The sequence below is a fragment of the Thamnophis sirtalis genome, unplaced genomic scaffold, assembly GCF_051295495.1.
Source record: "Thamnophis sirtalis isolate CommonGarterSnake01/CBP01778 unplaced genomic scaffold, rThaSir2_p1.2 scaffold_1, whole genome shotgun sequence".
Taxonomy (NCBI): Eukaryota; Metazoa; Chordata; class Lepidosauria; order Squamata; family Natricidae; genus Thamnophis; species Thamnophis sirtalis.
This window is the reverse complement of record NW_028261381.1, coordinates 23,026,619-23,052,382: the sequence shown is the minus strand read 5'-3', so window position 1 is coordinate 23,052,382 and position 25,764 is coordinate 23,026,619. Positions and strand designations below refer to the sequence as shown.

Here is a 25,764-nt window from a genome sequence, read left to right as displayed (position 1 = left end):
CGCATCCATTAAAGTTCTGATCTGGCAAATAAATGTAAAAAAATAAAGCAAACAAATCTGTGGACTTGTCACCCAAGTCACCCAAAATGAGTTAGAATATAAATAACTTGGCTGAATGTGGAAGGGTTTTGTTTCAGAAAAGGGGACGTGTCATCTTTTTATCGGTAACGTATCAGTTCAATCTTCAAAATTTGCAAAGTATCTGCTAAATAAAAACTATATACTAAGAGAATATGAAGAAATAGAGACAAAAAGAATGAAAGAAACTGCACTTTTAAATGCATATTTCTTACACAGTTGCTGCCATCATTTGATATCGGTGAATGGACTGAAGAAGATGTGGTAAGCAGTCTTTATTAATCAAATCAATATTTTTCCATTTAGTTAAGACACCTTTCGTTAAGCCATGGTGGGAAATCTGTCACTTCCTAATACTGATGCACTACCCAGTTTCCCCGAAAACAGGTCTTCCCCAGATAACAAGCCCAATCGGGCTTTTGAGTGCATGCACTAAAATAAGCTCTCCCCTGAAAATATTGCAACACAGCAGCAGCCATGAGCTGACCACTATCACCGCCTCCTGCACCTCAACAATAATAAGACCTCCCCGAAAATAAGACCAAGTGCTTATTTCGGGGGTCAAAAGCAAATAAGATGTACATGGAAGGCTATTTCTTATCAAGAGTGTTTGCTATGAGTAACAGGAGTTGCAATCTAACCACATATGACCACAATCTTTCCATCCTTGTGCTAAAACTTTACTTCTATTTTGTGCAACATTTGTCTGTGGCATGTTCTTTCCTGCGGTTTAATCTTAAAATGAACAATGAGGAATGCACTGTGGACTTATTTTTCTTTAAATGTTCACAAAGTCTACTAGATGGATGGAAGTTCAGAATACTTGCAAGGAGAAAACAATGTAAAGGGAGTCTTAGAAGAAATGAAGGTGGCCCAGAAAAAAATGTTTTCTATATTCTATAGATTGTAAGACTCCAGGTGGCTTAGAATCTATAGAATAAAGTATAAATTCTTATAGAATATTTGTAGCTCAGAGTTGAACTGTGGGGTCCTTGGTGTTCTCTGAGCTTGGTTGTGTTTCTGTAGCTGTTTCGTTACCAAGCTAGGTAACATCATCAGGGCTAGAAGGGATTGATCTTGTACGTGCTTTGATTGGTTGGTTGTTTGCTGTCAGCTGTTACCAACTCAGAGAAACAAGCTAACAGTAAATAGCCCAATCAAGGAACCATCAAGGCCAATCCCACCAACATTGACAGGGCAAACCACTGGCAAATAAAATAAGAGCAAATCCCACTCCCTACTAGCACTGATGTTGTTACCTAGTTTGGTAATGAAACATCTGCAATAAAATAACCAAGCGCAGAGAGCACTAAGGACCCTGCAAAGTACAAACTAAAATAATAAATATCATTTCAACCCTGGACAATCAGACCCCTTTGGGTTAGGTGACTTGCCCTGCATCAAAATTCTTTGCAATGGCATAGCTGTAACCCATTCCCATAATGAAAATTGGAAGGCGCCAACTTGAACTTAGGGACAGGGTATTCCAGAGTGATGGGGCTACAAGCAAGGAGACCTGCTGTCATGTCCATGTTATATTCTGAAGGGGGGGTGATCTGCATGCTGGCCTCCCACCTGGAATATAGTAGATGGGAAGAGTTTAGGTAGAACAGGTAGTCCTGAAGTTAACAAAAGTCCAAGCCGTGAAGTAGGCCATAACCAGCACCTTGGATTAGATCTGGAAGGATACAGGCAGCCATTGCAACTCTGGTAGAAATGCTGTTACTCTAGTTAACCTGTTCTTCCCCATCAACATATAGGCTGCGGCATCTGGTGTCGGCTGAAGCTTCTGAATCAGGGCAGCCTCATATACAGAAAATTTCAATGACTAAGGATCTTAGTAAAGAATTTAGAATTTAGAATTTTATTAGAATTTTATTAGAATTTGTAGGCCGCCCTTTTCCCTGAGGGGACTCAGGGCGGCTCACACAAAAACTGGGAAAGGGGAATACAGACAGTAGGACAAAACATGTAATAAAATAGCAAACAACAAACACTCATCATTCGGGCGGGTAACTATCCTATCCCCAGGCCTGACGGGCGAGCCAGTTCTTCAAGGCTATGCGGAAGGCCTGGACGGTGGAGAGGGTACGAATCTCCACGGGGAGCTCGTTCCAAAGGGTCGGGGCTACTGCTGAGAAGGCCCTCCTCCTTGTAGTAATATGTGCATCGGTAATAATTTAGAAAATTAGCATTTTAGTTTTTCTTATATTTACGGTCCTGCACGGTGGGACTTTTTTGCCCTCAGGCCTACCATTCATATCTTAATGCAAGTTTAAACATATGCTTCATAAACAACAGTGTGACATCTTTGCACAGGAAGCATTACTCTTAAATTACAAATGGCTGTGCAAAACATATGTGTATATTTCAAAGTAGAAATATATGTTTGGTAATTTCTTCCTTACATTAGAAGTAGAAATTTTCTTTTTTTTTTTTAAATGAATGGCAGTGAGGGCTGCAAATCTCAAGCATATTAAACTGGAGATATTCTATGGAGAATGTAAGTGGTGGTTGTCTTAACTGTGCCCTGGCCAACAACTACTTTTACTCAAGGTTCATTTTGGAGACAGAATGTGGGACTCAAGGGCAAGATCTGATCCATCTCTCATGTTAAGATTGGCAATTCATCTGTCTGCTTTAGTCACCATCAGTCTACATCTTCCTTTGAATTGGCAACCGATGAGAAGAGCTGGATTTGGCCCTGGTTGCAAATTTTTAATCTCAGATGTAAGATTAAAGTGTGTTATTGTGGGTTGTTTCTTTTTTTACACAATCCCTATTCATTTAAACAGCTTTCAAAACCACGTTTTTTTCCTCTCAACATGTTTTCTGATTAGATGTGCCATACAAAGCTTTTCATGCCTCAGATCATAAAATCAATGTCCTTTCTTCACAGTATTTTTGGATGCAACAGCTCGTTAGAAAAGGTAAGACTCTACATATGTCTAGCTCACAAAAGCATGAATGAATAAATGTATTGTGGTGATAGACTAAGCAAGGTTAAAAGCTCTAATACAACTAGGAAAAGCATATAAAAATCCTTTTGAGTTTCTTAAGATTCAAAGGAACTTAGCTAACTTTCTCAGTAAAGTGAAGAGAACAAATCCCTCAACCAGAATATAGGAATACGAAGAAATCTTTCTCTGATAGATATTACTCAATTGACATCCTCCTTGAGTTGACAGCATGTAATAGAGGAAGCCAATAAAAGTTTCAGTTAATATTTTCAACGTAAACTTTTAGAGAAGCAAAGGCTCCAATGGAGATTGTGTGTAAAATGACTTTTGCTTCCCTGAGTCAGGAAGGAAAACATTATTCATTTAGTGGGATTTTGTTGAAGGAGCACGTTGGCAAAGCAGGGGCAACAAATTAAACAAGAATAAAATGTTATAGTAATAACAATAGCACTTTTTTATATATATACACCACTTATATACCGCTTCAGAGTCTACAGGTTTACAGAGTCAGCCTATTGCCCCCAACAATCTAGATCCTCATTTTACTGACCTCGGAAGGAAGGAAGGCTGAGTCAACCTTGAGCCGGTGAGAATTGAACTGCCAAATTGCTGGCAGTACTGCATTCTAACCACTGTGCCATCATGGCTCATTTATACTAGTGTTCTAAATCAGGGATCACCAACCTTTCAGACTTCAGGGACCACTAAATTCATAATTTTAAGTCCCGAAGGCCACTAATATTAATTTTAAAAAAAGATAAATAGTATTTAGTGCAATATAAAAATACAAATATTTTTTTTTTGTGGACCACCAAAATTTTCTCATGGACCACCAGTGGTCCATGAACCACTGGTTGGTGACCGCTGTTCTAAATGATTGCTGTTTATCATTTTTTTTAAAATTGAAAAATTACCAATGGCTGGTACAGGCTTGCCTCTTGCTGTTCTCATGTTGGAAATATAAATCACTTAGTCACAGAGAATGGAGTCTTTTTTAGGCTACAGCAAGACCCCCAAAGTCAGTAAAGAAGAATATATGTAGGTCAGGGTTGAAATGAGGTTTGGGAGGGGGATTCCTTGATGCTCTCTGAGCCTGGTTGTTTTCTTGGTGATGTTTCTTTAACCAAATTGGGTAATACCATCAGTACTAGTAGAACCCAAAGCCCTTTGAAAGAGAAATGCAGCTCACAAAACTTGATCTTTCTATGTCCAGATTTCTGAACAATGTCTTATGATCTTAAGGTGATTCATCTGGCGATATGAGTATATATGCTAGCTTGTTTAAAGAGCATCACATCACAGGAAAACGTTTACTTCTTCTGGAAGAAGATGATTTGAAGGACATGGGAATTGTTTCCAAAGGACACATCATTCATTTGAAGGTACCTGAATTGCAAACTTTGGGTGATCATCAAGTTATGAAAAAGAACAGCTTGTTCCTAGTATCAAAGTCTAAATCTGACAATCTGACAAATGTAATTCCAGATTTACTAAAATAAAAATGATTACATACAAAAATATTTCATGAGATTGATGAGATTTTAAGCATGTATTTATGACCATTAGTACATATATTCATACATGTTTTTCTTGTACTGTTTTGCACAACACATGTGCAGCTTGTCGTCATAAACTTCTGGTTATGAGCATTGATATACTAAGTCATAGCTACAATGTACTGAGAATAAAAGAGAATGGGAAATAGTTGGAATTCTTTACCCTTGCAAAAAATAAAAACCCACACGGAGGAATCCAAAAATCTGTTCTCACAGACCTATAGATAAGGAAAGAATTGAAAATATATGCAAAAAAATAGTTGTGTTTGCAAACAGTAATCTTGATCACGTTTTAAAATCTTAGGGGAAGCAAAGTGTTGGTGAATCAGAGTTCAAATGCCAATCACTTTGGGCAGTGTTATAAAACTACTTGTATTAAATTTCTGTAGACACCATGGAGCAGGACCATAGCTTAACAGATAATGCCTGCCCTCACCATCATCCATCTTATTTAACCAGAAGATCTGCCATTTTATAGTCTGCCTGTAAAACTGCTTTCACTCAGAATCGGTACCACTCTAAGAAGCTGAGCTTGTCGATCAGAAAGGTTGGCAGTTCAGTGGTTTGAATCCCTAGCGCTGGAGTGAGCTCTTGTTACTTGTCCCAGCTTCTGCCAACCTAGCAGTTTGAAAGCACGTAAAAATGCAAGTAGAAAAATGGGGACCACCTTTGGTGGGAAGGTAACAGCATTCTGTGCGCCTTCAGCGTCTAGTCATGCTGACCACATGACCACAGAGATGTCTTTGGACAGCGCTGGCTCTTCGGCTTTGAAACGGAGATTAACACTGCTCCCTAGAGTCGGGAACGACGAGCACATATATGCAAGGGGTACCTTTACCTTTAAGACCCAACCAGGTTTGGATGCTTGGTTCTGACAGCTAGCCTGCATTTCAGTCACCATTGCAAAACTTCATCCGCCACTTAAGGCTGATCATGTATCAGCTCTCCAACACCAACAAGTAAAATTGCTGAGCAGCAGAAAGAATAAAATGGTGCTTTAGGAAGAGACTGCCCAGAAAGTGCTTTGTTTCCCCCCGCCAAAAAAAGTTGAATATTTTATGAGAGCTCTACATGAGAAATTATTTGCAGCCATGTCCTGTGTTTAACTTTCTATGTTCTTCCCTTCTTAGACTGCCATTGAGAAGCTGTGTCAGGATTTCTTCAATATGTTTCATTTTCCACCCCTGATTAAGGTAAGTAGGGTGTGTCCTTGGGTGTCTAATCACACTTGGCCAAATAAAGTATTCTATTTTGATTAAACGGGAAATACATGGGAAAAATGTATACTAATATTTGCTACTGCTATCGGCCAAGTGTAAAAACATATTCGGGCTTAACTACCTTGAGAGGAGTCTGCATTTGGTTGTAGCTATTGGAGAACTCTTAAATCATTCTATACTCTTGTTTCATTGGAAAGAAAATATCGATACTGGCATTGATCCAGCTGGGTCAGAGAGTGCCAGGCCCATCAATATAAACTGGGACCCAATACTATATTATGTCAATTTATTATTAAATTTTCATATAAACTTGCATTGCTAGCTTATAGTTTCAGGTTTTGACTATTTGATTCAACTGCCACCCACTGATAGGGGTGCAGATGCAGTAGACAATGTTTTGTGGAACTTTTCAACTTCTTGAGATTTTTTTATGGGATTCCCTATGAGAAAAGAGGAAGATCAAGGCTTAATGCGTGAGATTGCCTTCCAGGTGCACAATTCTGGATTTCCCTGTTGGGATTCCTGATCACTTTTGGCCCTGCTGCATAGGGAATATCTTAGAGATTTACAGGCTTGCTTTTAAAGCCTGAATAACACAAATTGGTTTCTTACGCTCAGGATTTAAATTGAGCCAGACTCTGCAAAATGGTGAAATATTCAACTCAAATGATAGTCTTGAATTTAAACGGATGTTTGAGGTGAACCAGAATGACTAATTGTTCTTTCAGGATTCTGCCAGTGAAAATGAGGCCAGTGAGGTGAAAGTGCTGAATCTGGAGCTTGTTTTTGGCTACCATTTAAAACCTGGAAAAGGTCCTCAGGTAAATAAATGAACATTTCCTTTTGCTTATTTCCTTCTGAAGCAGAATTAATTTGTCCTTAAAATCTTCACAAGATAACTTCTTCGTTGCAACACAACTCCTCTCTCTGTTCATTTCATGGTAAAAATGTAATTACAATGCAGCAAGGTACAAAACTTGTTCTATCAGACTCACACAGAGCTTTTCCTGTGCACAGTGTAAGCACTTTGGTACAAAACCAAAAACTCTCAGTGCGCAGCAGAGGTGGGTTGCAAATCCTGAGGCTACCGGTATGCTCGTGCTCACATGCGCAATACTTCTACGCATGCGCAGAAGCATCTGGGTGGGTGGGCGGAGCCACCTGCCGCCACCACCACTGGTTCACCCGATTTGGGCCAAACCGGGAGCAACCCACTACCTCTGGTGTGCAGGACTTGCCTAATTTCATAGAGCCAATAAGTTGAAATTTGAAATGACAACTCATCCTATTGTTTCTGCCTCTCTTTTTCAGAGCTTATCTGTGACTTTAAAAAAATGGAAATAGTTGTTATATCTAAAGTGAAGAACTGTGATTTAATGTCAGTTTATTAGCCAGAATGTTAAAATAATTTCAAACTAAGGTTACAATTTTGATTAAAAGTCTTGATATATAAGCTGATGTTAAATTGTAATTCTCCATTACAGACAAACTCGACTATGTAAGAAAAATAATTTTGTTTTCACATTGTGATACTGATCAGGGTTGTGGGGTGCTGTGGTTGTGGTTTCTAGAACTACAGCATAATGCTCACATGCCATAAGATGAGTCCACATCCCAAAGATATATCTTTGAGGTATTTTATCCCCAAAAGATGCAACATATATTGTACACAACTGCCATGATATCTATAAGGAACTTTCTTTTGTCATGCTTATTACGACATTTCAGAGAGAGAGAGAGAGAGAGAGGGAGGGAGGGAGGGAGGGAGGGAGAGAGAGAGAGAGAGAGAGAGAGAGAGAGAGAGAGAGATTGCAGTTCACCTTGCTTACATGATCAGTTAACCTTTAAAATATAACTTACAGGTAAACTATTGTTTAGCAACTATCTTGTTTAGCAACCATGCACAGTTACGACAGTGATGAAAAAGCAATTTGGTGACAAATCCTGGCATTTATTACCTTTACAGGTCAGGAAAGCAAAGGAAAGCAGCATGGCTTCATTTAGCAATTGCCTCGCTTAGCAACCACAATTGTTGGTCCCAATTGTGGTTGTTAAATTAGGACTGCCTGTTCTGGAATTCTCAACTGCAAGAATGTATTTTGGCATGTTTGCTCATAGAGTTTGAAATGTTGTGTTTGTTACATAATTACTTGAATAATAAAGTCCCGATAATGCCAGTTTTACTATTTCTGATTGTCTGGTGATGAGCAATTTGAGATCAGATCTATCAAGATAGAACAATAGACCTCAGCTGAGACATTTGCACCAGGAAACCTGGGATACGTTCAATATACGCCGATCTGTGATTAAAATTCTACATGGATGGATGTTGAAAACTTAATCCAGGTACAGGCACTTTAAGCTAAAGCAAAACTCTGATTTGAGTTAATTTTGAAGGCTCAGATTTGCTGTTGGGATTATTAGCTGAGCCAAGGTGGCGCAGTGGTTAGGGTGCAGTACTGCAGGCCACTTCAGCTGACTGATCTGCAGTTCAGCGGTTCAAATCTCACCGGCTCAAGGTCGACTCAGCCTTCCATCCTTCCGAGGTGGGTGAAATGAGGACCCAGACTGTGGGGGCAAGTTGCTGACTCAATTTGCTAAAAAAATCTGTAAACCGCTTAGAGAGGGCTGCTAGCCCTATGAAGCGGTATATAAGTCAAATAAATAAATAAATAAATAATATTCCTGGAATAAGCCTTAAATCTGAATATTTAAGTTTTAGGGGTGATAAGAAGAATGTCTGCAAAGGAAAGAGTACCATGCAAGCTTTATCCATTCCTGAGTAGATCAGATTTGGCCATGGTGATAAATCCCTTAATATATATTTATGTAAGACTAACTTGTTTCAGGAAATCTCAGTTCATCCACTTAATGAACAAAGCAGGTTTTATGAGGCTGGTGTATGTGACTCCCTTCTTAGTGCATTTCCACTGATGGCTATTTGTATTTCTAGGCAAAACTCAAAGAATGAAAGCGAATTTGGTGTAGAGATTAAGCTGTTGGCCTTGAATTTGGGAAAGTACGTAAGGGTGAATATAGATCCATAAATCAATGAATAAAAAAATGATGAACCACAGACAGTAACTAAGTCTGCTTGAGACCAATCTGTTTGAAAGACTCTGCAGGACTGAAGATTTAGTTCCAAAAAAAATATATGTAGGAGCAGCTGTTTGCAACTTTTTAAAGTGATTGCATCTTTTTCCAGCATCACATAGATTCTGGGGAAAGACATGGCTTCCTTGAAGTGTCACAGGCAATGTTTAAAATGTTGCTATGTTTTCACTTGGTCTAAAGAATCATTTTAGAGTTGAATTTGAAGAATTCCAGAGTTCTGTCTTTTCCGATAGCTTTTAATTACTCTATATTTAATTATGAATCTGTAGATTATATTTTACCTTATCTATGTTTGTTTGGCTCTTTTTATTATACTGCTTTGGAGAGAGATGCACAAAACAAATCCAATAAAGTGTTACTGGATTTATTTCACCGGCTTCACTTCAATTCTGTAAGAGATCACAGGTTCATCCTTGGGTTCTGCTGTACAAGCAATATAGAACATAATCAGATAACTTTGGAACTAGGTCCTTTAAATAATTTCTAAGAAGTTGCATGATTTACTGCATCAGTTCCTAGATTTATGGATAGGGGTAGAAAGGGAGGGAGGGAGGGAGGGAGGGAGAGAGAGAGAGAAAGAAAGAAAGAAAGAAAGAGAGAGAGATTGCAGTTCACCTTGCTTACACAATCAAGTAATCTTTATAATACAACTTTAGCATTTCAGGTAACCTGTTTACAGATAAACCCTTGTTTAGCAACTATCTTGTTAAGCAACCATGCTTAAAAAAGCAACTTTATTGCTTCAGTTCCTAGATTTATGGATAAAAGAGTAGGGGTAGAAAGGGGGAGAGAGAGAGGGAGAGGGAAAGGGAGGGAGGGAGTGAAAAGAGAGAGAGGGAGGGAGGGAGAAATGAACTTATGTTTCAGTTTTCTTCCTATATAATCAGGCCATCTTCTACATGAGAGAAACCAATGATGTAGAATGGTACTAGTTTAAACATAATTCAAGTTCCTGTTTATTCAGTACAGTCTCAAACCCTGACTGGAAAACATTTTGGGAAAACCCCTCTGCTAGTAACTTTAGTCCAATTCCTAATAAAATAAGAACATTCAGATTGAGAACTAAAACACGTTTACATAGAGCTGGAGCTCTATATATATATATATATAATTCATTGAACTCTTTTTACTGAAAGAGCAATAATTGTTCCTTTCAGCCAATTATTGGGAATTCAGAGAGGACTCTAGTTTTGTTCACCAGAAATTTTTCATTTGTATGGGGCGGGGTGTGTGTGTTGAGATTCAAGAGAGGCTGTCCGCTTGGGGTAGATGCGGGTGGGGCTTGAGGCAATAATTTGCATACATTCTTCCCACTCCCTGCAACTTTAGGGTTGCTTCCCTTGATCATCAGTATTTTCTGTTCAGCTAGGGAAACCTCACAGCAGAGAAAGTAGAATCAATGAAAATTTCTGTTGTATGACAGCCCACTAGCTCCACTGGAAGTCCCTTGAGAATAATGGAACACACAGATCCCACTCAACTCATTCTAACTGAAAAAAATCTATTCCAATGTAGAAAAACCTGCCTAGAAGAACATGACGAAAATGTCTACCATGACAGCCTTACAAAGGAAAAAGAATAGCTTCAGAAGAGCATAGACCATTCTATTCTCAGCAAATAGTTGACACTGTATTATTTCTAGATTGTTCACAATGGACAGTTTTAGGAGGAGGGCTAAGAGAAATAACAATAAAAATATTGTTTAAAAATAAACAATATTTAGAACATTCTATAATCTAGATCTCTGATGGTGAACCTATGGCATGCGTGCCAGAGGTGGCATGCAGCACCCTCTCTGATGGCACAAGAGCCATCACCCCAGTTAGGCTGTGCATGCATGTGTGCCTCCTGCTGGCCAGCTGGCCTTTGGGTCTCTGCTGCACATGCACGTGCCGCCCGCATGGGTGGGGGAACCGCATGCAATTGCGCAAAGAGTGGGGCATGTGTGTGTATGGTCACACACGCATGCATGGGGGTGGGGCGGATGTGGGGGGTTGTGCGTGCATGCGCCAGGATGGAGTGTATGCGCAAGGGGGAGGCGTGTTGTATTTTGGGAGTTTGAATGCTTTGGGCACTTGGTCTGGAAAAGATTAGCCATTACTGATCTAGATGATGAATTTATAGAGATCTCTACAAAGTTTTTGAACTGAATAAAAACAAAACTTTGGCAACTTGAAAAATGCGTCTTTTAAACCCTTGAGATAGTATCTCAAATATCCTAGAAAAATAAAACGGGGCTCTATAAACACGCTCATCTTAAATTAGGCACTCAAATTGTAAGCCGTCATGACAACATCACTATACAGTATAGCATCATCCCAACTTCCTAACTTTTGGTGTTCTTCACAGAAGCTGCATCCGTGCAAGCATTAAGATTTTTACATATATCTTCTTGCAGTCACTTAGGCGATGGAAAATCCTGAAAATCCTGGGTGTTTTTCTTTAAACAATAATTTTCCTTCGTAGAATTTCTCCATCTAACCCACTGAAACCTGCTGTTTTAAAAGGGCTTGAGACACACAGCTATTCCTAGTACCTAAACAAGTCGTTGTTATGCATAAATTCCACCTTACAATACTCAAAATAAAGAGAACAGCAAGCAAAGCATTTTTCTCTCATTTAAAAAAAATACAGCCTGTTTTAATTACATTCAAGGACTTAATTCTACCATTCTCAGCCAAAATTGCATTAGATTTGGAATACTTTCTGACATCTGGGAAAAGTCCCTGTAGTACAGAAACCCCACAACTTAAATATACTGATGCTTCACTCTATTTGTTTATTACTTTTAATGAAAATCTTTTCCCTAATACTATTAAAAATGGGAATCAATAACAACAACAACAACAACAACAACCTGCTGTTTAGCAACCTTTTCCTGTATGGGTGACTTACTTGGCAGCAGTCTCCCTCGACCCAAGACAGAGGCCATTGTTAAGGCTATAACACATTTACATATTTTGCAATAAAACATCAGTTATTTGCATTACTGTGTCAAGTTTTATTTGATTCTTTCACCTAAAAATGACTCATTTTCCTTTCTTGTATTTTTTTTAAAAAGCCAAACTACTCTAAGCTTGTTTGAGAATAATCAAAAATTGCCCATTTAGCTAGAAGTCATTTTCTTTTCAAAAGGCAAATGTTATTTAATCTTTCAGCTGCTCATTGTGCCATCATAAATACTTTCTTTTCAGCACAGTTGTGGGGACTGAAATGAGCCCACTAATTGCCTCCCATTTCGACTGACATGTGGTGGTTTAGTGGAAAGGGAGCACAGCAGGGAGAAGGAAATAGGAGCCTGAGAAAATGAGAGCTAATTATTTTCCCTGCCTCGTGTCAGGCTGCGTGTCAGCCTTGTTTTTACAAACTGGAAGGTTTAGCACTAAATAAAACAAACTGGCGTCATGTTTTTATGTACTGGCAGTGTCATGGAAGCAGCTGCACATCTCAAAAGACAATATAATGCCTGCGTTCGCATGGACACCATCTGACAGACACCGTGAGCCACGGCTAATGAGGATATCGCAGTGGTGCCAAGTGAAAGGTGCTGAATTATGTATGATTCTTCATCAGGACCGCAAGCGTCCTGTACATCATTATGAGACATTGTTTTGCTGAAAGAGATTAAAACATTCTTAGTGCCAGACCCTGCAACCTAAACAGGCGCTGAGAGGTTATTAATGGAATTTTGAGGGAGAGTTTCTTACAGATTTCTTTTGAGTTGTGATTTTTTTTAAAAAAAAAATCTCTTCTCTCTCCCTCTCTCCCTCCTCATCCCCCCCCCCTCTCGTGGGACAAAGCAGTGGTGGGTCATGACACTATATATAAAGAAGAGAAGCAAATTAACCATACTTGTGTTCCTCCTTTTTAAAAATCTGGCATATAAAATGTAGTGTAGCAAGCGTTTGCTTTAATGATAAATAACCCAGGTGCTAAGACTATAGAGGCTCCTCCTGTTCTTATCGCCTTTAAAACAGCAGGCTTCGGAAACTGAGATACCTCCTCACAAAGAATGCAAGGAACAACTGGGGGTCCAAATTATTAACGTGCTACTACATTTACACCAACAGGACCAGGCCTCCTTGTTTAGGGCCATATGCCTCTGAGGTTGTATTTTGCAATGCCCGTTTGCCAACAGTTCAATTCCTCCCACCCACCCCAATGTATATGTTTTTGTAGTTTACCACAATATCAATCTGAACTATACTATCATACCTTCTAAATAAAAGCTTCTGAAACAACTCATTCCTCTTTCAAGTTATAAATGTACTGTAGCACAAACCATAGCAGAGTTCTGTGAACCTCGACCATATTTTTTTTATTTTATTTATTTGATTTGTCAATTGTTTACAAGATAATAGGTATAAGAATAAATGTGAGTATGAATGAAATGGGGACGAATAAATGGGGGACAGTAGGACAGGGAGGGTAGGCACGATGGTGCGCTTATGTACGCCCCTTACAGACCTCTTAGGAATGGGGTGAGATCAGTAGTAGACAGTTTAAGGTTAAAGTTTTGGGGATTTGAAGATGTAACAAGAGAGTCATGTAGTGCATTCCAGGCATTGACCACTCTGTTGCTGAAGTCATATTTTCTGCAGTTGAGTTTGGAGCGGTTTACATTGAGTTTGTATCTGTTGTGTGCTCTTGTATTATTGTGGTTGAAGGCTGAAGTTGTCACTGACTGGTAAGGCATTGTAGCGGATAATTTTGTGTACTATGCTTAAGTCCGAACATAGGCGGTGTACATTCATAGTAGAGTTCAGCATCTGGACAAATGTTGCAGGTGGCCAACTTATTAAAAAAACAGCTGTTTTTAAAAAATGGGTTGTCACTATTTGACAGAGGCAAAATTAGTACAGTAGCTACCCACAATCACCTGAGGAACAATGGAAAATCCATGGACTCCACTCAAAGGTCACCATACTCATGGCTGGGTGGTCATTTCTGGAACCTGAAAGAGAACTTCCCTCAGAAAAGTTTCTTCCTCTGGCAATGAAAATAAGATGATTGCAATGATGCTAATAATAATCCAAATAACTAATAATTTGCTGTCCTTTCTTGCCTCCACAATTATCTGCTGGAGTTGGGCATCTCACTCTCGTTAAAGATCAGGTTTGCCTTGCCTTGGCTTGAAGCTGTTTCCTTCTTGCGTCATCCTTCAATAGCCATTTGCAAAATCTGCAGCACGATTGGATTCGCTCCATGTGATTCAAAGCTTTGTTTTCCTTTTCAGTGGGAGTACACTTGTCTCACTTCTATAGGATATATCCAGTTCTTTTGTATTTTAAAGAGCATCATTCTTACGCCCAGTGCTATGAGCTGCTCTTCAGAGCATTAAATCACAGAATGAGCATTGGTGATTACAATTAGAGCCGCGCATCCCTCCAAAAGGGTTCAGAAGTACTTCCGATCATGCATGAGCTATTCATTAAAGCAGCTTTGTCTTCTTCTGAGTGAGCCAAATAATAGATGCCACTGCTTTAAGTACCTCTCAAATGAGTTGATTCTCAGCAGAGAGGTCCATGTTCATGTAAGATCCAAGGCACTTCTTCCCAATATTTGCAAAGCATGTACTGTTCTACTTATACTAAATTCATGAAATACAATTTATAGTAAATTCCTAAATATTAATGTAATGTCTCAGTAATGTTTAATATATGGTATCACTATCATCTTCATCAGGGATTCTTGGCCTTTTCTATGTTGTGACTTATAGATGACAAAACCATGATGGAGCAAAGAGTGTTTAAAATGGGAAGATGGAATAGTCTCAGGCCAGTAGACAAGTTCTGTATTCCCAGAAGGAAAGTGTACTTCTTCCAGGGCAGTATTAATAGGATATGATTGACATCAATAACCATAATGACCAGAGTCACCAAATTCAGTGAATTATGGAAGACTGGAACGACAAATAACATTTCATTACTAGCATATTGATAACTACATTGCATTTCAGAAATGCAATATAGTTATCAACATGCTAGTAATGAAATGTTATTTATAGTTATTTTTGTTAGCCTAAATTAGCAAACAATGAGAGGAGGGGAAGGGGGGAAGAGAGAGAGAGAGAGAGGGAGAGAGGATTTTTTTTAAAACTGGGCTTATTTACATTTACCATCATTTGTTTGCATTCTTTATACCTCTGGCAATATGCAGAAATGAGTACTTGGAACTGGATTTCCTTTGGCCTACTAAAATTAGACTTATGGACCAGCATAATGAGAAAAAGCAAGAAAACGCATTGAAATCCAATCTTGTACATGTTTAAATGGGTGTAATTTTCAATGAAATCAGAAGACTCGGCTTTTGAGATTGCACTGCAATACCGCCACAGTTCCTTGCTTTGCTTTGACTTGTGAGGACTTGCCATTTTCTCTTGTCGCATATTTAAAGAATTCTGTTAAACGTTCACCACCACCCCATTTTGACTCCTACCCTTGGCCACGCCTGCTTCTCCGGCAGGGTTCCGTCTCCGACCATTCACCACTGCCTTTTCTCCTTCACACATTCACCCTGGCCAGTGCATCATAGCGCTTCGGCAGGGCCCATTTGCCGAAGCAGGGTTCGACCTGGGCTTTTCGCCGCCTGGGACAGTTAGCTGCCAACCAATTGCCTAGCTGCCAATGCCGGCAGCCAGAAGCCATGGTGCGATTGATTGCAGTTTGGGGGAGGGGCTGCAGGAAGATCTGACATAGCCAGCATCTGCCTGCATAAAGGCAAGGCGAGGCACACACCTCATCAGCAGCGGGAGGAAGTTGGCGAAGGTCAGTTGGGGACAGCAGAATTAGCAGAAAGGAGAATGGTGGGAACAGATGGGGCTTTCAACTGTGGCACTGGGGGTGGGGGTGGCAGGCTGTGGCTTGGGGATTGAGGCATTATTCTTTGGTGGCAGTGGCAACAGGAGAGCAAAGTAGAAGCCCAGGAATAGTGGCAAATGGCTGAGACTGCTGAAGGCCCCAGGCCTCTTTCTCAGCCCCAGTACTGATGCCGCCACCACTAGTGGCAAGGAGTGTTATGGTGTAGGGCAGTCAAAAGGGCAAAGAGACAAGGGGAGTCAGGGATTTGAAAGAAGAAATCACTAACAAATGTTAGCTAGTTTGTATGATGCAAGGCGTATAAACCTGAAATTTATTACATTAAGACCACATAGTGTTTGAGACAGAGGTGGGTTCCTACCAGTTCGTACCTATTCGATAGAACCGGTTCGTCAAATCTACCAAACCAGTTAGAAGAGATTCCACCAGTGGACCCGGAAAGCAGATCCATACCTACAGAAGAGGTTCCAAAAAATTTCCAAAAAATTTTGAAACCCACCACTGCTACAGACAGACAGACAGACAGACAGACAGACTGACACAGAGAGAGAGAGAAAGAGAAAGAAAGGAAGAAATAAATAAAGAAAAAAGAAAAAAAGAAAAAGTGAGAGAGAGATGAAAGAAAAAAAGAAAAAAGGGACAGAGAGACAAAAGGAAGGAAAGAGAGAGAGAGAGAGAAAGAAAGAAAGAGAGAAAGAAAGAAAGAAAGAAAGAAAGAAAGAAAACACATGGCTGGCAAGCCACTCCCACAAAGGAGGCCACACCCACAGAGTAGGTTCCAAAAAATTTTGAAACCCACCACTGGTTTGAGACTGAAAACAGAGTAAGTCATATATAAGCAGCAAAAAGAAAAAACCACTTTAAAGCAAGTATCTATTTTGTGCACCTTGAGGGAACATTACTAAAGATGGGAAAATGGATGAGAAGTTTTAAGAGACGCATACACTGGCAGAAAAATGGTGAGCAAGATACAAATGATAACGGAGAAAGAATGTGTCAAAACAAATCAGAAATGGTTATGTACAGTATAATATCATATCTCTGGTCACAGTCCTTTTTGGAACCGGGTGCGAGAAGAAACATAAGGCTATCTTGAATGCAGTGAGAATGGAGTACTTTCAAAGTGTGGGGAGCAAAGAAGAAATAAGTTCTAAAAAACGATCATTTGAAAGAATAGCATTGCTTAATGACTGTGACATTTTCTTAACTACAGTGATTTGTTTAACAACCATGAAAAATCTAAAAACAAAAAACAAAAAATGGTCACATAAGTGTCTCGACTTAGAAGAACCATGACAATTTATGATTAGATTTTTGATCCCAATTGTGGTCATACGATGGGGACTATCTTTCTATATTTGCTTTTCCAATCTTATCTTAAAACTTAATTTCTTTAGTTTGCCACTTCCTATTTTTTGGGGGGGGGGATTTCATATAACATGGCTTACCCTAAATGTGATAATAGTATATATGTATATAAAGAAGTAACTGAACATTGATTATTTCAGAAATGCCCAAACATATTGTTCTTGCTCTCTAGTGAGGCATATTTTTAGTTTTGGCATTTTATTTTGGTGCTTAAAACTTATTTTTTGGAGACTTGCTTCTTCCATTTTTCTTCCTGCCCCACAGCGTCGGGATATTAGAAGAGAATCCGAATTCCATTCCTCGCTTAGTTATACATAAAATTTGTATAGCTTTCCACCTCATAAAAAAGTGACTATGGGCGGCACAGATCAAGTAACAAAAAAATAAATCACCATTATTAAAATATTAAAAAGAAGAGAGTGGATGTTAACTACAATAATGGACCTATCTTGGAATGTTACAGTCCAGGGGTGAAATTTAGCAGATTCTGACAGATTCTGGAGAACCGGTAGTGGAAATTTTGAGTAGTTTGGAGAACCGGTAAAAACCACCCCTAGCTGGACCCAGAGTGGGGTGGGAATGGGGATTTTGCAGTATCCTTCCCCTGCCACACCCACCAAACCACGCACACAGAACTGGTAGTAAAAAAAAAAATGAATTTCACCACTGTACCAGTCCTCTGATAATCCCCAGACTTGACAGCATTTTGGATTTTGTACTTTTCAGTGGTAGAGAAACACACTTGGGAAATGGTGTTGTAGCCACTTGTGCTACTCCAGAGACCAGGCAACAGTGGTTCAGTTTAAACCATCCATCAAACCAGCGAAGTTGATTACTTCTTCTCATGTGACAGAAACTCAAATAACTTTTGCTTTTCAGGCTACTTTTTCATTGTTTCATCGTATCGCAGTTCAACTCTATATACCTTTTCATAAAAATGCATATAATTATTAATATTGGGGGAGGGGGTTTGACGGCTGGAGAGATCGGAAGAAAAGCGTTCTGTTCATAGCAGAACCCAGTGCAATTTATTATGTTGTTTTTTCTTTCCAAAACTAGGATTGCAAGTGGAAAATGTATATGGAAATGGATGGGGATGAAATCGCAATAACTTATATAAAAGATGTGATGTTTAACACTAATATACCTGATGTCGAGATTATAAAAATGACAAAGGTAAGTTTTGTAGTTATGGTAATGTTTATAGATATTCTCAATCATCCAGGTAATGGCTGTCTTTATCTCATAAAAATGACAAAGGTAAGTTCTGTAGTTATTGTAATGTCTATAGAGATTCTCAATCATCCAGATAATGGTTGTCTCAAGAGGCAACTGGTCTTTCTGGGACCAGTTCTCTGGAGAGAGGTTGCATGGATTTTCATGCTGCCTGCATCCTATGGATGGGGCATCACTTGTTTGTGCGGCCTTGTTGATGCCATGCTGCAGACTGGTGCCAGTTCTTCGACCAAGGGTTGGAGACCCCTGCTTTAAAGTACATTTTTCAGGGATTCCAATACACCGAAAATACAATGTTTGATCAATCAACTTCCTCCTCAAATCTGAGATTGAGCCATTAATACATTTTTATGTTTTAAAATGTTGGTCATCTGGACCAACCTATGATACCTATGTAACATTCAACATGTCTTCTCCTTGGTCTGCAGTGACAAAAATCTTATCGTAAACCAGAGAAACTGGCTTGGAGCGCCATGAATCTAAGACCAGTGACAGATAGATGTTCCTGGTATGAATTAGATCAGGGGTCCCCACCTCTGGGCTGCAGTCCACTACTGAGCTGTGGCCTATTCGGAATTGGCTGGTGGGAATATCATGTGTGCAGCTCAGCTTGTGCAAGTGGCAGGCCCATAGGCAATTGTGCACGTGCATGCAGGCCTGCCTCTAACACAAGAGCTGCATGTGCATTCAGTCCAGGTTGCTTCTCTCCTTGATTAGTTTCCATCCATTGTTTCTTGTCTTGCCTTTCAGGTGATTTGGAAAATAGGTTGACTCCCTCCTTTTCTTTGTGGCAATCCCTCAAATATTGAAAGACTGCTATCATGTCACACCTAGATTAGCAGATTGTAAAGACTAACACAAAATCTCTCAGGAATCAAGTTTAACTGAAGACCCACTACAAAAACAAACACACAGTCCAGAGGTGGGTTCCTACCAGTTCGCACCAGTTCGGTAGAACCGATTCGTCAAATCTACCGAACCGGTTAGAAGAGGTTCCACTCAATTATTGCAGTGGACCCGGAAAGCAGGCCACACCTACAGAAGAGGTTCCAAAAAAATTTGAAACACACCACTGACACACACACACACACACACACACACACACACACACACAGACACACACACAGAGAGAAAGAGAAAGAGAAAGAAAGGAAGAAAGAAAGAAAGCAAGAAAAAAGAAAGAAAAAGTGAGAGAGATGAAAGAAAAAAGGAAAAAGGGACAGAGAGACAAAAGGAAGGAAAGAGAGAGAGAGAGGGAGAGAGAGAGAGAAAACACATGGCCGGCAAGCCACTCCCCCCAGGTCACATGGCTGGCAAGCCACTCCCACAAAGGAGGCCACACCCACAGAGTAGGTTCGAAAAATTTTTGAAACCCACCACTGACACAGTCCCTTCCCCCAGTTGGACAGCCAAGTTGGACCGCCAAGCCACAAAGGTTGGGGATCTTTGAATTAGATTAATATGCACACATTGAATTTCACTCTGCTGTGTGACAGTTCCCAACACTCTCTCCTTGTTTAGCTACTGCATTCTGTTCCAACAACTTTGGAAATGAAGTGGTCACTAAGCGAATACATGTCTGAGAGAGAGAGAGAGAGAGATGATGTGAAAATTACTGGTTGCTGCCATCTTGTAAAGTTCTCTTACACAGTATCTGGCATCCAGCCAATTATTCTCCTTTTGTTGCCCCCTCTCAGAGCTGAGAGATTGCTCAAATAAGTGATCTCTTCCCGAGTTGCTTTTCTCTGCAGCGCAGCACATCCCTAAAAAGTACTAAGCACAAACTCAGCTCTGAAACCTTAATCAGTTCATTAGAACCCTCTGGCCAGCTGGCGCTGCTGCCTGACTAGACCTTAATCAGTTTCACACTGAGGACTTTGGTTGCCAGGTGCAAGAAATTTGGTCACAAATGCACTCACTGGTCAGAAAAAGAAATACCATTTATTACTGTCATGTTTGGGAATGGTTGCTAACCAAGGTGGCCTCTAAAAGGGAAGTGGCTGAATTGTGTCGCTGCAGGAATGTTCTGGAATCCGGTGACCACAGAAATACATGCCTGCCAAACCTGTGGAGTAGGAAGGCGGAATTTGGCTAGGTATTCCCTGGTGATGGTTGACGTGACTGTAACTGAAGAAGCTAATTCTTCATTTGTGACTTGATGGGACACTTTATTTGTTTTTTAAAATTAAAACCATTCAGCTTTAATAAAGGCAGCCACAGCCATAATTTTGACATGAATAACTTTATAAAACAGTGTAGCTTTTAAAATAAAGTCAAATAATGTTAATGCTAAATGTCCCTCAGAGTAAAATCCTAGTTCCTGAAGGAAACTGTCTGTGGCTTCAGAAATATTCCACCAGTTATGAGCTATAACTTATAACAAAGCCAAATATCTTTAAGAAAGGGTACAAATTACAAGGGCCAAACACACACACAATGTAACCAATGTGATGAAGCTAGCTAAGGAGGTATTTCACACTCTACTCCAATATTTTGTTTTTAAGCAGTAAGAAGAATGTTGTATGGTTGCAGTTGGAGTCACATTTAGTTATTCAGTTAATTATAATACAATTTTTGCCAATAAACCCTGGCTAGAATCTAGAGATAAGATAAACTATTTGCATGCACTGGGTCTTTCCTGGTTCTTCATTCAAACCCGCTCTGCAGCCACCTGTGCCCCCCCCCCCCTAAAAGCTGTGCCTGAAAATCCAAAGGTTTCCCCTAAATTACACAGGCTGCCTTACATGCAAGTCATACCTGACCCAGGCCTTTGTATTATCTGGAAACATCTGGAAGTGTCATGGATTTTATGACACCAGATATGTATGAATCAGAGGTGGGTTGTTCCTGATTCGGCCGGATCAAGCGAACTGATAGTAGCAGCGGCGGGAGGCTCCACCCACCCACCTGAACGCTTCTGCTCATGTGCAGAAATGTTACACACGCCCAGGAGCGCGCCCGAAGTGGTAGTAAAAAAATTGGCAACCCACCACTGATATGGATTCAAAACTTGTCACAATCTTCCAGCCAGATCTGGCCTTCAAAAGAGATCATGGGATCTGTCAGTCAGTGATCTTAAAGCCAAGGGGGAAGTCTTGTCGAAGAACAACCTCAGCTTAAGGCACAGTAACAGCTACAAAGCTAGCCAGCAGAACTGTTTCATAACAAATAATTTTGGAGGAATTAGGTAATCCCGGTGCTGCAATTTAAACATCATTACAAAGATGCCTGTGCATTGCTGTTATCTTAACTAACCTAGAAAGAACTGCCTGCCCAGAGTTGAACAGACAATTGATTGAATAGAAAGTGAGCCCTACATTTAAGAAACCCTTACATCATTTCGAGACAACGGTGTCTGTCCACATTCATGTAAATTCAGAAGTGTGACTCTGTATGTGAGAGAGAGTGACTGTATTTATCAAACATGTCTCCAGAATTAAGGATGAGCAACTAAGCCACTCAAAATTCTCTTTAGAGTTCCTATTGATTTCAAGTTCTAACCGCATAGATTGCTTGCTTCAGGTCTGGGTACCATTTTGGCTCTAACAGGATCCCTTTAAGGATAACTATTCCTCTAGAACAGGGGTGTCAAATTTGCAGCCTGTGGGCTGGATGCGTCATGCGCTGGCCACGCCCATGCCCAGTTTAGCAAACGGGAAAAGTCACATGATGACTCTGTGACAATACGAATTTGACACCCCTGTTCTAGAGTTAAAAGGTTTCCCATCCCAGCTCTGTCCAGAGGTTTTTCTGGTTCGCTGCAGTGATGCTGAGAGAGATCTTTGATCTAAAGCTAAAGCAGAGGTACCAGACACATCCTAAAGAATACGATGGAACATGGCTCAAAAATGAATTGCAAGAGGTGTTTCATACTGGGATATGAGCACAGCATCCCATTAAAGCAGCTACACCTTTCTTTGGATTTCTGTAGGATGTGGCCAGAGTTGATTCCTCTTTTTTAAAAAAATATGGCTGCTTTAAAGAGGTGATATGCTTGTTCTCTGGCATGTTTGGGAACCATCTCTTCCAAATCATTTTTGAAGCATGCAAAGCTCTGCTAATTATAGAATTTCCCTTATGAATATTCATAACCTGTCAGAAGGAGAAATTGGGAGGGGATTCTCCTTGGCCAAATTTAGATTCAAACAGAAAATTAGAGACCGTTTCTTTTACATGCTGAAATTACACCCTCTCAGCAATGGTAAATTAGATCACAACCTTTGCAGAAATTTTCCACTTTTTAAATCTAGATTTTAAAAATGTACATGTTTTAACAGAGGTCAGACATGTAAAAGTCTTCAGGTAAATAAAACAGCCCCCCCCCCAAGTGGGAGGAGTAAGACAAAGGATACCTATAAATGTTGTGTTTTTTTTCTTGCAGCCTCCATTTGTGATGGAGAAGTGGATTGTGGGGATAGGAAAAGATCAGACTGTCGAGTGCACAGTGACTTACGAGGTTAGTGTTTGAAGAGAAATAAAAGCGAGTCACTCATTCTGCCAACATGATTGCACAACGAGAAAACTGCATTTCTAAATTTTCGGGCTCATTTTTGAAAAGGTTTGTAATTCCTTTTAAATGACCAATGTCCTATAAATCTGAGTGCTATAAACCGCGTTCAGACTCCTCCCTGGGAAAACTTGATCATGTAAGTTTTTAAAAGTTTCTTTTCTCTTTTTTTCCCTTTGAGTAACAGTTGGGGTAGGTAACATTTATTGAAGGGATCACCTTTCTTATCTTTTTGACACATCGCTAATTAGCAGGCTAGAGATACAACGGGAAAAGGGGAAGGGGCAAGAAGGAAAATAGAAAAAACAGAACCAATTTAGCAACATATAACAGGGAGGGAATTAGTCTTTGTATGAGTAGGGTTTTGGATATTTACCAAAAAAAAAAAAAGGGTGTTTCATAATGGGATACTTCACACTGAGGTTAATAATTGAAATCTCAGCTCTTATCTGTCACAAGGATTCAAGCAGAGAGAGAGACTGGCAGGGAAATTCAGGCCTTGCCTGCCTCAGAAGTGGAGAAGAGCTGCTGTCTGTGAACTGGGGAATCAACCCCGGGTTCCTTTCAAACTGCAGACTCCTCACAGGAATTAGAGACTGGCAGCAAGTTTAAAGAGACGTTGCCACAAGCAGACCCCAGCAGTGACTTTTTCCCCTTGCAGAAAAGATTACCATGACTACTAAATGGTTCTATTAAAACCCAATAGTTAAAAGAATGTCCATCACTGCTGAGGTGGGAGGGCACGAAGAAAAAAAAATACTTTGCTATTGGGTTCCTTGTATTAAAAAACCAAACATTTTTCTAGATGGGGGTTGATATTACAGGTAGTCCTCGACTTGCAACAGTTCATTTAGTGACCATTCAAAATTACAGTCCACTGAAAAAAGTGACTTACGGCCATTTATCACACTTATGACCTTTGTGGCATCCCCATGATCACGTGATCAGAATTCGGCTACTGCTGTGCCCCAAGATCATGTGATCTCCTTTTGCGACCTTCTGACAAATAAAGTCAATGGGGAAGCCAGATTCACTTAACAACCGTCTTACTAACTTACCAACTGCAGTGATTCGCTTAACAGCTGTGGGAAGAAAGGTCGTAAGATGGGCAAAACTCACTTAAACAAATCTCTCGCTTAACAAGAGAAATTTTGGGCTCGGTTGTGGTTGTGAGTCGAGGAGTACCTGAACTATCTGTTTCAGAACCGGACATTAAAAAATGTGGACCAATGGGGCCTGTTCTTATGGGGTTTTAAAGAAGAGTTTGTTTTTCTCTCTTGGATAGGCTGATGTCCACTCTCCCAAATCTACCAAACACATTCAGCAAGTGCAATGGAGTCAGGTGAAACTGCAGGATGAAGTGAAATCAGTACAGCTAAAAATACAGACAGCTCTTCCAAACATGGAAGGCAACCCGCGGAGCCGATCCAATTCCAGTAAGTCGACTGAGGCAATGTTTGGAGAAAGCATATGCCACAGAAACAAAGCCTTTTCACGTCTTCCCCCCAAAGCCAGATTTGCTAAGATGGTCTCTCTAACACAGCGTTTCTCAACCCCAGCAACTTTAAGTTGCTGGGGGGAGAATTCTGGGAGTTGAAGTCCACACTTCTTAAAGTTGCTGAGGTTGAGAAACTATGATCTATAAAGTGCACTATATTGCCAAAAGTATTTGCTCATCTGCCTTTACTTGCATATGAACTTACTGTAAGTGACATCCCATTCCTAATCCATAGGGTTCAATATGATATCGGTCCACTCTGTGCAGCTATAACAGCTTCAACTCTTCTGGGAAGGCTGTCCACAAGGTTCAGGAGTGTGTTTATGGGAATTTTTGACCATTCTTCTAGAAGCGCATTTGTGAGGTCACACACTGATATTGGACGAGTTTACGTGGCCTACCACTTCGTGGCTGAGTTGCTGTTGTTCCCAAACACTTCCACGTTCTTATAATACAGCTGACAGTTGACTGTGGAATATTTAGGAGCGAGGAAATTTCACGACTGGATTTGTTGCACAGGTGGCATCCTATCACAGTTCCACGCTGGATGACCCATTCTTCCACAAATGTTTGTAAAAACAGTCTGCATGCCTAGGTACTTGATTTTATACACCTATGGCCATGGAAGTGATTGAAACACCTGATTCTGATTATTTGGATGGGTGAGCGAATACTTTTGGCAATATAGTGTAACTCAGTGGCCTCTAGATGGGGACTGGGAGATCTAAGGAAAATCTAGCACTTCACTCTAATGTTGAAGATTGCTTTAAATCAGAAAGTTATGTCAGAGTTTGTTGCAGAAATCAAATCCAGAAAGCACACACAGATAACTGATTCTGCAGAATTCATTAACTTCTTTATATACATAATAATACATGAGTATATGTACAATACCAAGAGTGGTTCTTCAGTTTCAGAGCAGCAGACAACTCCAGACTAGTTTCGTTTCAGAGCTCAGAATTTAAGCTAGATTAGTTCTCTTGCACAGACTCAGAGCTACATAGGTAAGCCATGCCCAGGCTCCGAGCTGTCTGACATGGCTCTCAGTCACCAAAGAGTTCCCATTGGCTGACCCAGTTGCCATTGGCTGACCTTGTCACCATGTCCTATTCCAGCTAGTCCCCAATGGCTGACTTGTTGCCATGTCTCTGCCAGTTCATGAATATTCTGACAAGTTACATTTTTGAATGTAAAAGGTTGGCCTGAAATCGTCATCCATTTTGTACCCTCAAACTGTGTGGAAGCAAAATTTGGGGTCTCTTTGTTTCATTGTTAGGAGATGGGAATTTTTTAAGGAATCAACAGAGTGTAGATGATTAAGAACCCCACTTTACTTCTTATAATTCTTGACTGCTCCTCCCCCAACCTTGGGCCAGGCCAAGCTGACTTTTGAAGTGAGCATCTTTTCA

At 40.1% G+C, this 25,764-nt stretch overlaps 1 protein-coding gene across 1 annotated transcript in view; it reads left to right on the top strand.

Moving 5' to 3' along the window:
- The window catches only part of MAP3K20 (mitogen-activated protein kinase kinase kinase 20), a 116,965-nt gene that overhangs the window by 86,907 nt on the left and 4,294 nt on the right, over positions 1–25,764 (top strand). The window contains exons 12-19 of the mRNA XM_087709009.1: positions 298–342; positions 2,978–3,008; positions 4,281–4,420; positions 5,725–5,787; positions 6,543–6,635; positions 18,174–18,290; positions 22,732–22,806; positions 24,143–24,293. Of these exons, the coding sequence (XP_087565135.1) occupies positions 298–342; positions 2,978–3,008; positions 4,281–4,420; positions 5,725–5,787; positions 6,543–6,635; positions 18,174–18,290; positions 22,732–22,806; positions 24,143–24,293 (715 nt within the window). The remainder of the gene's footprint in view (positions 1–297; positions 343–2,977; positions 3,009–4,280; positions 4,421–5,724; positions 5,788–6,542; positions 6,636–18,173; positions 18,291–22,731; positions 22,807–24,142; positions 24,294–25,764) is intronic.